Here is a 16,462-nt window from a genome sequence, read left to right on the forward strand (position 1 = left end):
ACAGGGATGGTGAGAACACCTCATAATGAGCACAGCAGATACTATTAGTCCTCTTTAAGCGTCCAGATTTTTAAATTCATCATAACGAATGTTGGTAATTGTTATGAAAAGTGAACGAATCTAACGAAAATTCGTATTTCGTACGAATCCGAATTGAGTTTCGGGCACAAAATACGAAATAACGGCTAATGCGAAACGGAACTAAACAAAATGGATTTATTGACAGTGCACATGTCTGGTATATGTATACACACCACATATATAACAAGAGATATATATCATCTTGTCATGTAGATATATCTGCACAGGAACAAATTATTTATTATATTTACTGGTTCCTGGAAGGAGGAGGGGAGGAGAGGTTTGCATAGATAAGGGGCGGTAACTTCCTCTGACACTCCCGTTGCTATTGAAACCTGATCTGAAACCATTACATTGCTTGTGTAGCACTGAGCATGTGCGAGTTTTGCAAGGCTGAAATCCAGGAAGTCATACAGTCTGGCTTCATGATGCCCACACTTAAGATGGCCCCAGTCAATTTCTGTTTTATAAAGTGTCTAAATGCTGTAACAACCTAACAAAACGGACCTTAGTTTACAGACTAACTGTAGTAGAATACATTAAGCTTGTGTATTACAGGGGTTTTCATATTTAAAAAGTTTTATATTTAAAATTGTGGCCGGAACTCCGCTTTAATGGGCATAGATTTCCTTTCACTTCCTGTTTGGCTATGGGGCAGAATGTGAAGGGGAATCTCTGCAATGGGACAGGGATGGTAAAAAAAAAACCTCCCTTACTCTATATAAAATGAAAAGATAAGTGTTGTCTGTAGTTCTACTATAAGCACACATTTCTGATAATTTTATGGAGAGGACTAAGAAGATATAACCATGCCAATGGTGCATCAGAAATCATATAGCACAGTGAGGAAGGTTTGTGGTCCCGGATGATAGGACAGTCAAAATTAGAAGCAAAGCACTCCAACACCCCCCCCCCCCCCAATCGTTGCAGAATGCCGGCCGCCCGCATACCAGAAGCAGTGCGGAAGCGTTATGGGGGCACTAGACTAATTTGCCTTTCAGCCCTGTCCGCCCCATAATAGTGCAAGCCAGGACTCTTTCTGTGCTGCCCCCCTGCAAAGTGCTACCCTAGGCCTGGGCCTTGTTGGCCTAGGCCAGGATACAGCATTGCTCACACCCATATTTGAGCTACCTGAACCTACTCTGTGTGGAGAGACCGGATCGCACCACTCAGGAAGTCAGACTGATTCAGAGCTTTCTGCCTCCAGCCCTGCCCAGCTGCCTTCTCAAGTATTGGGACATGTGTTTGCTACTTTGAGTAACTGCCTTGTAGATGTTCAACACTAGTCTCAGCTGTGTGGCTGCTTCCCTCCTGGTTCACAGGTCTCTTAACCCTTAGCAAATCATACAGTAGCCTTTCACAGCAGAAAGGTTAGGGAAAGGGTGATGGGTTTGGCTTCCAAAGCACCTTATTAGGTAGGGAGAATTGGCCTTTAAGACTCCTCTAGCTCTGAATCCCCTCCTTTATCTGGTATTTTCACTGTTTTGAGGGGCACAGTCTCCTTGTTTCTAAGGAAGAATTTTCTGCAGCAATATCTGGACTGCATGATCAGCCATCATGGATTCTTGCTGGCTTGGAATGCCTGGGAAGCAAACATTGGTGCTTTTCTTCCCTTCATCCCTTTGGATGGAGGATAAGGTGTCTGACAAAATTCCACAGAATGGAAGCTGTAGAGGGTATGGAATTCTGTGTGTAGATTCCCTGGAGGAATATTGGGGTGCTATCCCAGTCACAGTAGACCACAGTGAGCTTTCCTGGGGGATGTAGTGGACATTAACTTTAACCTGACATTACTGGAAAAGACTAAAGTCTTTTAAAGTAAAAAGAAGTCACTGGTTTTTGGTCCTGGCAGCCACCTAAAATTCAAAAGCACGTTTCCTAGCACCCTCACTATAGGTGTTGAGTATTCTCGCCACGGAAGCATTTCACTCCCAACGAAGGAAAAATTATTCTAGAAATGGTTTTCTCCAGCTAGTCAATTTTCTGACCCCCACCAGTGGTTTCTTTGACTCGCAGTATCAGTTTGTGGCATTACATAGTTACATAGTTAGTCGGGTTGAAAAAAGACACAAGTCCATCCAGTTCAACCTCAAAAAAAATAAACAAGAGGCATTGGAAAGCAACCCTGAGTAAATGAGAGGTGACAAACCATTTGGTTATCAAATTGGTTGCCATACACCCCCTTTTGCAGCAACTTTAAGCAGCTTTATCTCCTATCCATACCAGACCCCTAACTGTAGTTCAAAGAGATCAAAAACCTGCAGCATATCCTACAGGGAGTGTTGCTCATCTACAGTCAAATGAAGAAATAATTCACCATAGCTACCGGAATGCATTTCAGATATTTTAAATTGCAACCTACCACAGGTGCAGCTCTCTTCAAAGTAGTAGGTCTAGGATCTAAACCAGGGGTGCCCAACCTTTTGAAGAGCGAGGGCCACTTAAGGGACTTGGTAACTGGTCACGGGCCACAATAAGTGGAGCGGACGGAAGACAGATCTGTGTCTGCTCTGTATGCGCAGAGCAGACACGGCCCACTCTACTCTGTGGGCCCTCCCATCCAATCCAACCAGATGGAAGGGGACGAATCCCCCTTCTGTTTGTTTTTTTTGTGGATTGGATTGGAGGTAGGTGGGTGCAAATGGACACAAGTCCGTTTACATCTGCCACTCCATAGAGGTGAATGAAGGGTCCACGTGGGTTAAACTGATTATGTGAAAGGGGCCTAAGGCTGCTTTCACACTGATGTACGGCAGTTTACCTGCACTGTGGATGCAGCACAGTGCACCTGTGGCTTTCCTGCAGGTTAGCTGTTCTTTGCCATTGATGTCTATTATATACTGCAGGTGTGGCGCACTTTCTGAAAGCGCACCAAACCCGCAGATAATAACAGAAGTCTATGGCTCAGTGCAGGTAACCCGAAGGTGAACTGCGCTGCGGATCGGTTTGAAAGCAGTCCAGTAACCACTGCAGAACAGATATGCCCATATATGCACTGCTTTTAGTAATAAACTTACCTTTTAATAAAAATCTTCCATTTAGGTATCGCCGACTGTTGCTGTCCCAGGCATTTGGTATCACTCCGCTTGTGACAGGAGCCGGTGCTATGCAGAAAGCATCGTCCTATGTGGCTCTGCTGCCTCCACAGTTACTTGCTTCCTCAACCGCTGGCTTCATTCAAAACACTGATGCTATGGGATTGCGGGTTGGCAACATGCCATCTGGGCTTGAGAACCTGCTATCCCAAAGCAGGAGGTCGCAGGCCACATCAGAAGGCTCTGCGGGCCACTGGTTGGGCACCCCTGATCTAAACTATTGGAATAAAAAAGACGCTACCAAAACCATTTTCCAGTTAATGCCAAACTTGACATTCCCAGACTTTTAGGCCCCTTTCACACTGGGGCGTTTTTCGAGCGAAGCCTCATCTGCAATCCTAATATGCTGGTAAAGCACCGCTAAGACCCTAAAGTTTTAGGGCGTTTTTGCAGTGCCTCAGTGTGAAAGGGTTAGGCGTTTTTACAGTGCTTTCAATTCATTTCAATGGAGAGGGGCGTTTTTGGAGCGTTTTTTTTCAGCGCCCAAAAGCTGCTCCAAAGATGCTGCTTGCAGAACTTTTCTCAACACCCCGCCAGTGCAACGCCTCAGTGTGAAAGGGTAAGGCATTTTTACAGCGCTTTCAATTCATTTCAATGGAGAGGGGCGTTTTTGGAGCGTTTTTTTAAGCGCCCAAAAGCTGCTCCAAAGATGCTGCTTGCATGACTCAGTGTGAAAGGCTCCATTGAGATGCATGGAGAGCGTTTTATGAGCATTTTAATAGCGCTATTTTTGATGCTAAAACGCTGTAAAAACGCTTCAGTGTGAAAGGGGTCTTAGAGAGAAATATTCACCACAGTTATATAAAATCGATCTTTGTGCTGCATCAAAAATTGATGTTACTTAGATTAAACATTACCTTATCCAGAGAACATTACAAAAAGCTCCTATCACAATTGCTACTATTTTATGCCAAGTAATTTATTCTGATTTAAACCAGTCAACCCCACTTGCAAAGAGAAGCTAGGCTGACACCATAAACTTAACACAAACATATGAGATTGAACTGTTCTGTCAAGTTCCAAAAAGTTTGTTTATCATGGACTGACATAATAATTGTCTAGAAATGTAATGGAAACAAGGAATGGTGGATATAACCCATAGATGGGAAAGGAGCATAGTCATTTAAACTTAAAAACTTGATTTATAATGGGTAGGGGAGATTGTTGCAGGCTGAATGGGTTGCATGTACTGACCAACAAGGTCATTGTATGTAAACTAACAAAATAATTACAAAAAGATTGAATAAAATGTTGTAATGAAAATGCTGAGTAATACTGCACATATGGGAATATATTGGAGATTAAAGGGTTACATATAATCTACTGGGCAGAATAGAAGTAGAAATTCGGGTATTGCAGTCACTAATCTTTTCCCACCACTGGGACCTTCAGCTTGCTGCTGCAACTTGTGTTTGCTAAATGTAGGTAACTTGGACCTGAACCAAATGAGAAGCAGCAGAACTCATATGCTCCTGTCAGATGTACCAGCTGGTTCAAACACTGCTGCTGGTTGCTGGGTCACCGACAAGTGCATGTCAAGCCCAATCATTTGGCCACAAATGTTTTCCAGGACCGCACACCAATATACAGAGTCACAAAACAATCAATCACGAAATAGCTTCAGCTGGCTCTCCACCCATTAGGAAAACCCCTCTAACATTTTTCAACTGTGTAGGGTTTAAGAATACAGATTTGCTTTTTTTTCCAAGGCCTCGTACACACGACCGAACCTGTCCGCTTCAGCTTCCAGTTTCAGCGGACATGTTCGGTCGTGTGTACGTCCGACCGGACAATTTTCCGGCGGTTCGGACAGGTTTGCAGCGGACAAATGTTTCTTAGCATGCTAAGAAACATGTCCGCTAGATGCCTGTCCGTCGGACATGTTCGGTCGTCTGTACAGACTCACCGTACATGTCCGCTCGGCCGCCATCCCTTGCATGCGTCGAAGTGATTCGACGCATGCGTGGAAGCATTGACCTTCCAGGGTCGCGCACGTCGCCGCGTCATCGTCGCGGCGACGGCGCGGCCACGTCTGTCCGCGTGGATTTCGGTTTGATGGTGTGTACAACCATCAGACCGAAATCTCCCAGCGGACATGTCCGATGGTGTGTACGAGGTCTAAGCTTACAACTATTCTATGCTTATACCTAAAAATACAGCCCTCTACGAACTGCACCTTTTTTGTTAAAATAGAATTAATTATCTGTGGGAGGGGCTAGTCTTCTCTGGAGTGTCATGCCCATAATCTGGTCTGGATCCACCCTTTTCCTGTCCTCTGTTTGATGTCGGCTTTCTGCTGCCTCCCGTGAGACCACACAACACACTCTGTTCCTCTCCCTTCCTTCTCCTGCCTCCCTCCTATCTCCCTCCTCCTCTTCAGGCTCTCCTGATTTTGAATGCACAGAAGCCAGCAACAGTTCAGTGACCAAGTTAAAGCGGTAGTAAAGTCTCCATAGAACCATTAAAGAAATGGCCCCCCTGCATGCTTAAAGGGTCACTAAAGGAATTTTTTTTTTTTGCTAAATAGCTTCCTTTACCTTACTGCAGTCCTGGTTTCATGTCCTCATTGCTCATTTTTGCTCTGATGTTGCTGTAAAACTGCTCTGTTCTGGACATTTCCTGGTTGTCTGGCTCCGTATGAAAAAAGTCATGGGAGAGTTTAGTTTCGTTTTCCTAGCCATGACTCTCTATGGCACTGTCCAGCACAGAGGCATAAAATAACATGCAAAGACTAAACTACTTTCAGTTTCGTTTTTGCATCTAAGAGGCACATTATATGATTGATTTTTATCTATTTTTAATCGTTTTTAAAAGGAATCAGTTAACTATTATGTCTCTATAACCTGTAAACAGTCATTTCAGCAAAAAACATTTTTTCCTTTAGTGATCCTAATGTATTGCATACTAGTACATTATGACAGACTTGCCTATAAACAGAGCCGTCTATCCATGTGCTGTCGAGACTCTCCCTGGTCCCCAGCGCTTCCATCTTCACCCAGTCTTCTTTCCGGGTTTCACATGTTTGGCTGGGCTGATGTGATGTCACTCCCACACATGCACACGGGAGTCGCATCGCTGTGGCACGCAGAGTGTGCCGTAAATGTGGTCTGAGCTGCGCATGTGCGGTTTAGATCACATTACCCCCTGACAGGCATCGGGGACATGTATGACAGAAGAGACGTCTAGAGTCTCTTCTGTTAGAAAAAATAAAAACCTGCTTATTAGTGCATTTGTACTTTTCTGACTTTATTACCACTTTAAGGGAAGTCACTGAAAGTGCTGTGTATGAGTATCTACTGTGTGTTTACAGACACAGCCTCAAAAAGTACAGTGTAACTCACCCAAAAATTATCCTTGCGATGGTATCTCACACTATCCAAGCTCGCGTCGTTCAGCTCAAAAGTAAGCGATACATGCTGGAGATGTAACTCACATTTGGTCACAATGGGAAAGGTGGTCTGGAGCAGCAAAGTTTTTATGATTAATATCTATAACTTTTTTTAGAATGAATGTTTTTTCTCTTTGTGATGTATTGACAAGTTAGACCCTGATTGCCTTAACTTGATGTTATGTAGGTTTCACTCTGAGCGACCATAACCTGCCTCCAGGTAACAAAAGTGGTCCCATTAGGGGTTCCTGGGGGTGGATCGTGTCACTTACTATATCGACCTATATGTAATGTGAAATTTTGAAGACTTCATGTTATCAGTTTTTTTAACCTGTTTGTGTTTAACCACTTGCCGACCTCCTCATGTAAATATACGTCAGCAGAATGGCACGGACAGGCACATCAACGTACCTTTACGTCCTCTGCTTGACGCGGGTGGGGGGTCCGATCGGACCCCCCCCGTACATGCGGCGGTCGGCAAGCCTCGGGGAGCGATCTGGGACGACGGCGCGGCTATTCGTTTATAGCCGCTCCGTCACGATCGCTCCCCGGAGCTGAAGAACGGGGAGAGCCGTGTGTAAACACGGCTTCCCCGTGCTTCACTATGGCGGCGCATCGATCGAGTGATCCCTTTTATTAGGGAGACTCGATCGATGATGTCAATCCTACAGCCACACCCCCCTACTGTTGTAAACACACACACACACTGAACCCTAAATGTTACAGCGCCCCCTGTATTTAACTCCCAAACTGCAACTGTCAATAAAGAATGCAATTTAAATGCATTTTTTGCTGTGAAAATGACAATTGTCCCAAAAATGTGTCAAAATTGTCCGAAGTGTCCGCCATAATGTCGCAGTCACGAAAAAAATCGCTGATCGCCGCCATTAGTAGTAAAAAAAAAAAAAAAAAATTAAAATGCAATAAAACTATCCCCTATTTTGTAAACGCTATAAATTTTGCGCAAACCAACCGATAAACGATTATTGCGATTTTTTTTTTTTTTTTTTTTACCAAAAATAGGTAGAAGAATACGTATCGGCCTAAACTGAGGGAAAAAAAATTGTTTATATATGTTTTTGGGGGATATTTATTATAGCAAAAAGTAAAAAATATTGCATTTTTTTCAAAATTGTCGCTCTATTTTTGTTTATAGCGCAAAAAATAAAAACCGCAGAGGTGATCAAATACCACCAAAAGAAAGCTCTATTTGTGGGGAAAAAAGGACGCCAATTTTGTTTGGGAACCACGTCGCACGACCGCGCAATTGTCTGTTAAAGCGACGCAGTCCCGAACTGTAAAAACCCCTTGGGTCTTTAGGCAGCATATTTGTCCGGGGCTTAAGTGGTTAAGACGTTTGTTACCGTCTCTTAATGTATGACAACGCTATACAATGTATGTCTATATTTATCTTATTTATGATAAACTTCAATAAAAATCTATTGTTGAAAAAAAAAAAAAGTACAGTGTATAACTGTGCATGCTATTCAGCACATCTGTTCTGATCTGAGAGCTTAAAGGTCAGAGCTGCAGCATAGCAGGCAGCTATACACTGTACAGATTGAGGCTGTGTCTGTAAACACACTATGCCCATGCAGGCTTTCTGTAGGAGCTCTGATGTGTGTCCTGTGTGTAGTGTCAGGATGGGAGGAGTAGCTCAGCAGCCACAAAATCCACAGAAGGAAGGGGAAGAGAGGACGCCCTCCCCAACACCCCCCAGATCCAAACTTGCTTATGCCACTTCTGTCCCAGCAGTGAATTAGACAATTTACTATCTTGCCAAGCACCTGTTTTCTGTGTGATGTAATATTGCCATGTAACCAACATGCTCGCTGCTTGGATGTGTGCCCGTGCAGGAAGCTCAGCCACATCTCATAGGGAAAGAGGGACAAAGAGTGGGGAAAGATTGTTGAAGTTATAGTCACCCGCTCTAAACTTTCAAACACATAATGGATCATTAATGGGAGCTATATGAAAGATGAAGTGTACCTGGTGGAAAAACAAAACGAGGTAGGAAAGAAAGAAAGAACCTGCTGATTTGTGATGATAGTAATATTTGCTGATTATTTAACCCATCCCATACTTCTTTTTTTGTTGAGACCTCTTGTAGGACCTGTATACATGCCGCAAAGCACAACATTAGTTTTAAGCAGAAGTCAGGGCAATAATAACAGAGTTGAATACAATTGCTCACTGTATTTACCTTCCTCCACTCTTCGTCTGGTAGTTTCCCATGGTCCTGCTTGGTAGTACAAGATTTTCATTTATTTAAAAGCAACAGGGAATTAAAAAAAAAAAAACGACAAACATTGAGCTGCTGTCTATAGCTTGTGAGCTGATGAAATAAAAAATGGTTTATTACAGCAGTGTTCCAGCATTGGTGTTATGAATATTAACATGACAGTGATGCATTTTTTACCTTGTTTAATAGGTGTATGTTGTTGCAATGACCATTAAAAAGGAAGCTGAAAGTAAGCCCCAAAAAGCAATAAAAACCAATGATGATGAAGATCTTGATTACAACTCCCCAGATGAACTTCCCCCGGACAGCCTGATTTCTTTAGTGGAGTCAGAGCTTTCAACACTTAGTCGCCTGTGGTCAGCTGTGCTCAAGGATTATGCGCTCCTTACCCTGCCACCTGAGTTTGCAAGCCAGCTTCCACCTGACGGTAAGTTTGCAGTTTTTGATTACTGTGAATTTGTATTTAATGGGGAGGGGTGTGTGTATGGATGGATGGGGGTGCAGGTGTGATGGTGATTACAGGAGGGGAATATTGCTAAGCGAGATTGGGTTTTAAAGGAGGGGAGGTGCATTTCCGTGACGGAGTTGGGAGAGAGCATGCACAGGCTTTGTAAAATGGAAAAAGATGGATGCAGTGGTGAAGGGGGGGGGCACAGCTTTTGTAGGGAGAAGGGAGGGCATGCAGGTTCTGTGTTGACAACAGCTGATATTGGTAGGGGAGGGATGTTAGGTGATCGTGCAGAGGGGTAGGACACTTGCTCTCTAAACACTGACTATACTGTTCAATCTCAGGAGTCTTAGAGCAACCAGTAAGAGATGACTGCAGCCGATGAGAAGCCTTTAGGCGGTTTCTCATTACCTTGGAAAGTTTCTCTGGCACTGTAAACAGGGAAGTGGGGGGCACTCCTATACATAATCCTGGCTGGCAGCTTTTTTCAGTAGGGAAATAGAGGGTTGAGAGCGAGGGCAACAGTTGGAGAGATGTACCTACCTCTTACTGCTTGTAAGCACTATAATGTGACCACACATAGCAGCCAGACCTCCTCTTCCTTCCTTAGAAATGTCTTGCAATCGTATTGGCCAGTAGAGCAAAAGAAATGGAGAGGGGGAACTTGACAATGTTGGCAGAATTCCCCCTGTGGCAAAGCAAAACTGACGGGCATTATTCCCAGTGGAATATGTGTAGTCCCCGTAAAATTATTTTCTTGGAGGCCTTTAAGGGACTTAGGTTCCTTCCCTCTTTGCTTATTGCTGTTGCGCTGGTACTACTTATAACATTGAGGGTTATACCCAGTGGCGGCTGGTGCTCTATTTTTTTGGGGGGGCGCAAACAAAACCCCAGTCAACCCCCCCCCCCCCCCCCCCGCAGACAATGGGACCTGCAGACAGACAGATAGATAGATAGACAGACAGATATTAAAACAAATAGATAGATAGATAGATAGATAGATAGATAGATAGATAGATAGATAGATAGATAGATAGATAGATAATTAGATAGATAAATAGATAATTAGGCAGATAGCTATAGATAGATAGATAGATAGAGGGAGGGGGAGGGAGCGAGAGATAGAGCTATATATAATTAGATAGATAATTAGATAGACAGACAGATAGATAGATAGAGAGACATAGCTAGATAGAGCTATAGATAAATAGATAATTAAACAGATAGATAGATGGAGGGAGGGGGAGAGAGATAGAGCTATAGATAATTAGATAGATAGATAATTAGACAGACATATAGATATAGATAATTAGATAGATCGATAGATAGATAGATAGATAGATAGATAATCAGACAGATAGATAATCAGACAGACAGATATAGATAGATAATTAGATAGAGAGCGATAGATAGATAGATAGATAGATAGACAATTAAACAGATAGAGAGAGACAGAGAAAGAGAGAGGGAGAGCGATAGATAGATAGATAGATAGATAGATAATCAGACAGACAGCTAGCTATAGATAATTAGATAGACAGACAAATAGATAGATAGATAGATAGATAGAGACATAGAGATATAGAGCTATAGATAGATAGATAGATAGATAGATAGATAGATAGATAGATAGATAGAGACATAGAGCTATAGATAGATAGATAGATAATTAAACAGACAGACAGATAGATATAGATAGATAATTAGATAGATAAATAGATAATTAGGCAGATAGCTATAGATAGATAGATAGATAGATAGATAGATAATTAAACAGACAGATAGATATAGATAGACAGACAGATAATTAGATAGATAGATAGATAATTAGACAGAGGTAGCTAATAGATAGATAGATAGATAGATAGATAGAGACATAGATAGATAGAGACATAGATAGATAGAGAGAGAGAGAGATAGATCTATAGAGAGAGAGATAGATCTATAGAGAGAGAGAGAGAGAGAGAGATAGATCTATAGAGAGAGAGAGATAGATAGATAGATAGATAGAGACATAGATAGATAGAGACATAGATAGATAGAGACATAGAGCTATGGATAGAGAGATAGATAGATAGAGAGAGATAGATCTATAGATCGAGAGATAGATAGATAGAGCTATAGATAGATAGATAGATAGATAGATAGATAGAGATATAGAGCTATAGATAGATAGATAGATAGATAGATAGATAGAGACATAGAGCTATAGATAGATAGATAGATAGATAATTAAACAGACAGACAGATAGATATAGATAGATAATTAGATAGATAAATAGATAATTAGGCAGAAAGCTATAGATAGATAGACAGATAGATAGATAGATAGATAGATAATTAAACAGACAGATAGATATAGATAGACAGACAGATAATTAGATAGATAAATAGATAGATAATTAGACAGAGGTAGCTAATAGATAGAGACATAGATAGATAGAGACATAGATAGATAGAGACATAGATAGATAGAGACATAGATAGATAGAGACATAGAGAGATAGATCTATAGAGAGATAGATCTATAGAGAGATAGATCTATAGAGAGATAGATAGATAGATAGATAGATAGATAGATAGATAGATAGAGACATAGATAGATAGAGACATAGATAGATAGAGACATAGAGCTATGGATAGAGAGATAGATAGATAGATAGATAGATAGATAGATAGATAGATAGATAGATAGATAGATAGATAGATAGATAGATAATTAAACAGATAGACAGACAGAGAGAGAGAGAGAGAGAGAGAGGGGACAGGCAGGACAGTCAGATAGATTAGATAGGCAGACAGAGATAAGAGATTTGTAAAGCACAGCTGCAGGACGCAGGCACTCTAAGCCCTCACACACAGACAGGAGATGTGAAGCACGGCACCCTCCCCCCTCCCTCCTGTCCTCTCTCAGTCCGATCACAGTACAGGCTGAGCATACAGCATAAGGTGCTGGACATGATGGGGTGGACAGGGACACTGGACAGGACAGACAATGAGACAAATAAAGTGTTTTTAATAAAGTTTCTTACCTTAGAGTCCTCCTGGAGTCAAAAGCGAAGTAACACTGCCCTGGGGAAAGCACCGCCCATTTCCTTCTGCAGTGAGGAAGCAGCAGGACCCAATTAGAGAGGAGAGTGGAGACACTGGAGAGTGATTGGCTCATGGCGCACAGCACATAGCCACAGAGCTTAAAAAAAAACTGCAAATGAAGCGTCTTGCCTGCTGCATTGGCATGACGCTTCAATGATGCTATAGCAGTGCACTGAGTCTTTGACCGGCGCTCACCCTGAACATGCACCGTCTTAAAGGACCTTTTTTTTTTCTTAAAGGGCCCAAAAAAAAAAATTTTTTTTTCATTTTTTTTTTTTTTTTTTTTTTACTGGCTTTGGGGAGAGGGGGGGCGGCGCCCATGCGCCCCCTATGGACGGGCCGCCACTGGTTATACCCCATATAGCTGTCCTAACCTCTTATACTAACCTGTCCCCAAAGATGGGGTGTCTAAAATATTGATGCTGAAAATTACCACTTCTCCGTTTTAAGATACTCACCCTAAAAATTTAAGTTCCCTATTAAATTGGTAATATGTACACTTTTAGAATATAATGACTGAAAACCTCCAACTTTCGTTTTTGCTAAAAAATAATGTTTTGCATCCATAGGTGGAGCATTTTATACCCCAGAAACAATTGATACAGCAAGACTACATTACCGCAATTCTTGGGCTCCAATTCTGCATGCTGTAGCACTTTGGTTGAATTCGGCAGGGTTTAATAACTTTGAAGTCACAGATGAAGCAACAGTGTTGGGATCCTTAAAGCGAAACCCCACCATTACAATGAACCAACCACCAGGAACACCACCCAGCCCCAAGACCCTATTGGAGCTTAACAAGGATAGAATGCATCTTATATTAGGTAGGTAATTCATATTTTTGTAATGCTGTTAACGCTTTTACATGTCCGTACTTTGCACGTAAATGACAGGTAAGCACAAGATTTGTTCAGTTGTGTGGCTTGCACAAGTTGCCCAAAAAACAAAAAAATGTTTTGTGTCTTTAGGTATAAGCATTCAGTTTTTTTGTACCCCACGACCCGAGGAACCCATTGAACATGTTACAGCCTGCCTGCAAGCTTTACACATACTTCTGGATTCTTCCTTTGCTAGAAATCATATAGCAGATGATCAGGTACATTTTTAATTTATTTCTTTAAGCAATTTTGGTTTGGTCTTTCTGTGTGTCTCCTCATACATTCTAAAGTTCGTCTAGTTAAATTTCTTTTGTAAACTGCAGCAGTTGATTCGATTTAGCTTTGCGCTGGCCCTGTCATCACCCTCTTACCTGACATCCGTCGAAGCCAGGTGAATAATTGTGGGCTGAGCAGCAACTGCATCCATTCAGTTGCACCCACTGTCATTCTGGTATTCTGACAGCCACTTGCGATGGTTGAAAAAATACAAAACTCAAAATGTGGATGGACGAATCTCTCGCTACATACCGTGGATGGGGGACTCTGTTGGATATTTTTTGTTCGGCCTGCAGGGCTGCAGAGAGAAGAAAGTGCTGCAATCTATGGCCGGAAGTGGGAGCAGATACCTGGATTTGACAGGTATCTGCTCCCCCCTGAAAGGTGCCAAATGTGGCACCGGAGGGGGGGGAGCAGTCCGATCAGCGGAAGTTCCATTTCTGGGTGGAACTCCGCTTTAAGGTTTTTTACCTTCATGCATTCTATGCATCAAGGTAAAAAAAAAAAGTCTGTACCTGGGTTCCCCAACCCCCCCCCCCCCCAACCAGCCCTTCCCTTATACTTACCTGTGCCCCATCATGACCCAGCTCGTATTGACTAGAGTATAAGCCTAAAATGTCCATCTGCATGCCTCACTGTGTCCATGACTAGACTGACGTTTAACATGGGAGTCTATGGAAAGGGTGCCCGGCTTTGAAAAATCGGTGCTCCCCAGCCGTAGGTCCTCCAGACAACAAACTTTGCACTCTTGTAGAGGAAGAGTGGGACTACATGTGCGCCAAGTTTGGCGTCCAGGGGACCTACGACCGTCCGTTACCGGGGTCCCCAAAGTCACTGGAGAAATTACCAATTAACATGGAAGGGGTGCCTGGCTTTGAAAAATCAGTGATCACTGGCCGTAGGTCCCCCGGACAACAAACTTTGCACTCTTGTAGAGGAAGAGTGGGGCTATAAGCCGAGGGGGGCATTTTCAGCACAAAATAATGTGCTGAAAATCTCAGCTTATACTGAAGTATATACGGTACTTGTTTTTAAAACATTTCACGCTACATTATCTGTGCTATTATACTTTTGTTTTTTATTTTGCTGGGGATTATGATCCTATAAAAAACTAATAGTTACATAGTTAGTCAGGTTGAAAAAAGGCACAAGTCCATCCAGTTCAACCATAAAAATATTAATAAATAAAATGAAAATCGTACGATCCCATATACCTAATTCTGTCCTGCACTGACTCTTTTAAATGTATAATTCAGCATCTAGTGGTTTACCACTGCCTTATGTGTGTTCATCATAAACTGTTTTGCATTTAATACAGCATTTCATTTCCTCCTATATTAGGTGATTGGAGTGGAACTTTTAAATGTCCTTCATCGTCTTCTGCTGACATATAACCCACTTAATGTCCAGCTGTTGGTTACCAATGTAATACAGCAAACCGTGAGGGCTGCACAGGACAAATTACAAGAGCAAAGAAATGCTCAGAGTAAGGCTGTTTTATTTTTTTTTATTTTTTTTTTTTTTGCAGTTTGTCTTTCCTAAAGTTTTACAAAATAGTAGCAAAGAAAAAAATATATACTATAAGTATAGGCCTCATGCACACTGGATGTTGTTTTTGGATGTTTTTACAGCAGCTGTTTTTGGCTGTAGAAGTTTTTTTCTACAGTCATTAAACTCTCCATGTTATCCTATGTGTCCATGCACACATAAGCTGTTATCAGCAGTTTTGCGCAGTGGCGTTTTTAAATGGTAAAAAAAAAAAATAGTGGGTTCTGAGAGACGTTTTCAGCTGTAAAAACTCTAACGCTGATAAACGTCCAAAAACGCATCTCACTGGCGTTTTTGATCCATTGGAAAAAAACGATACAGCGGAAAAAACGCTATTGCTAAAACGTTGAAAAACTCGCTGCAAAGCTACTGGCATTTTTATAACATTATTTTAACGTCCAGTGTGCATGGGGCCTAAAATGAAGGTTGATTATTGATGCAGCGCTGGTAAAAAAATAAAAATAAGTGTCCAGACTTAATAGCTGCATGTGTAACTTGTTTAATCACTTAAGGACCGCCTAACGCCGATATACGTCGGCAGAATGGCACGGCTGGGCACATCACGTACCTGTACGTGATTGTATAATGCCCAGCCGTGGTCGACCCGGTCTGAAGCTCCATGGCCGCGGGACTCGTGGACCCGATCGCCGCTGGAGTCCCGCGATCGGTCCCCGGAGCTGAAGAACTCGGAGAACTGTGTGTAAACACAGCTTCCCCGTTCTTCACTGTGGCACTGTCATCGATCGTGTGTTCCCTTTAACATCACACCTACAGCCACACCCCCCTACAGTTAGAAACTCAAATGAGGTCACACATAACCCCTTCAGCGCCCTCTTGTGGTTCACTCCCAAACTGCAATTGTAATTTTCACAGTAAATAATGCATTTTTAATGCATTTTTTGCTCTGAAAATGACAATGGTCCCAAAAATGTGTCAAAATTGTCCGACGTGTCCGCCATAATGTCGCAGTCACGAAAAAAAAATCGCTGATCGCCGCCATTAGTAGTAAAAAAAAAAAATTATAAAAATGCAATAAAACTATCCCCTATTTTGTAAACGCTATAAGTTTTGCGCACACCAATCGATAAACGCTTTATTGCAATTTTTTTTTTTTACCAAAAATATGTAGAAGAATAAGTATCGGCCTAAACTGAGGGAAAATTTTTTTTTTTATATATTTTTGGGGGATATTTATTATAGCAACAAGTAAAAAATATTGTATTTTTTTCAAAATTGTCGCTCTATTTTTGTTTATAGCGCAAAAAATAAAAACCGCAGAGGTGATCAAATACCACCAAAAGAAAGCTCTATTTGTGGGGAAAAAAGGACGCCAATTTTGTTTGGGAGCCACGTCGCACGACCGCGCAATTGTCAGTTAAAGCGACGCAGTGCCGAATCGCAAAAAGGGGCCTG

The 16,462-nt window shown here is 42.0% G+C and overlaps 1 protein-coding gene across 2 annotated transcripts in view; it reads left to right on the forward strand.

Annotated features, from left to right (window-relative positions):
* The window catches only part of HEATR5B (HEAT repeat containing 5B), a 110,447-nt gene that overhangs the window by 69,151 nt on the left and 24,834 nt on the right, over positions 1-16,462 (forward strand). For both annotated transcript variants that reach the window (XM_040350796.1, XM_040350797.1), the window contains exons 28-31: positions 8,996-9,233; positions 12,917-13,171; positions 13,316-13,443; positions 14,843-14,987. In XM_040350796.1, coding sequence (XP_040206730.1) covers positions 8,996-9,233; positions 12,917-13,171; positions 13,316-13,443; positions 14,843-14,987 — 766 coding nt within the window. The remainder of the gene's footprint in view (positions 1-8,995; positions 9,234-12,916; positions 13,172-13,315; positions 13,444-14,842; positions 14,988-16,462) is intronic.

Source organism: Rana temporaria, chromosome 4, assembly GCF_905171775.1.
Source record: "Rana temporaria chromosome 4, aRanTem1.1, whole genome shotgun sequence".
NCBI classification, from domain to species: domain Eukaryota; kingdom Metazoa; phylum Chordata; class Amphibia; order Anura; family Ranidae; genus Rana; species Rana temporaria.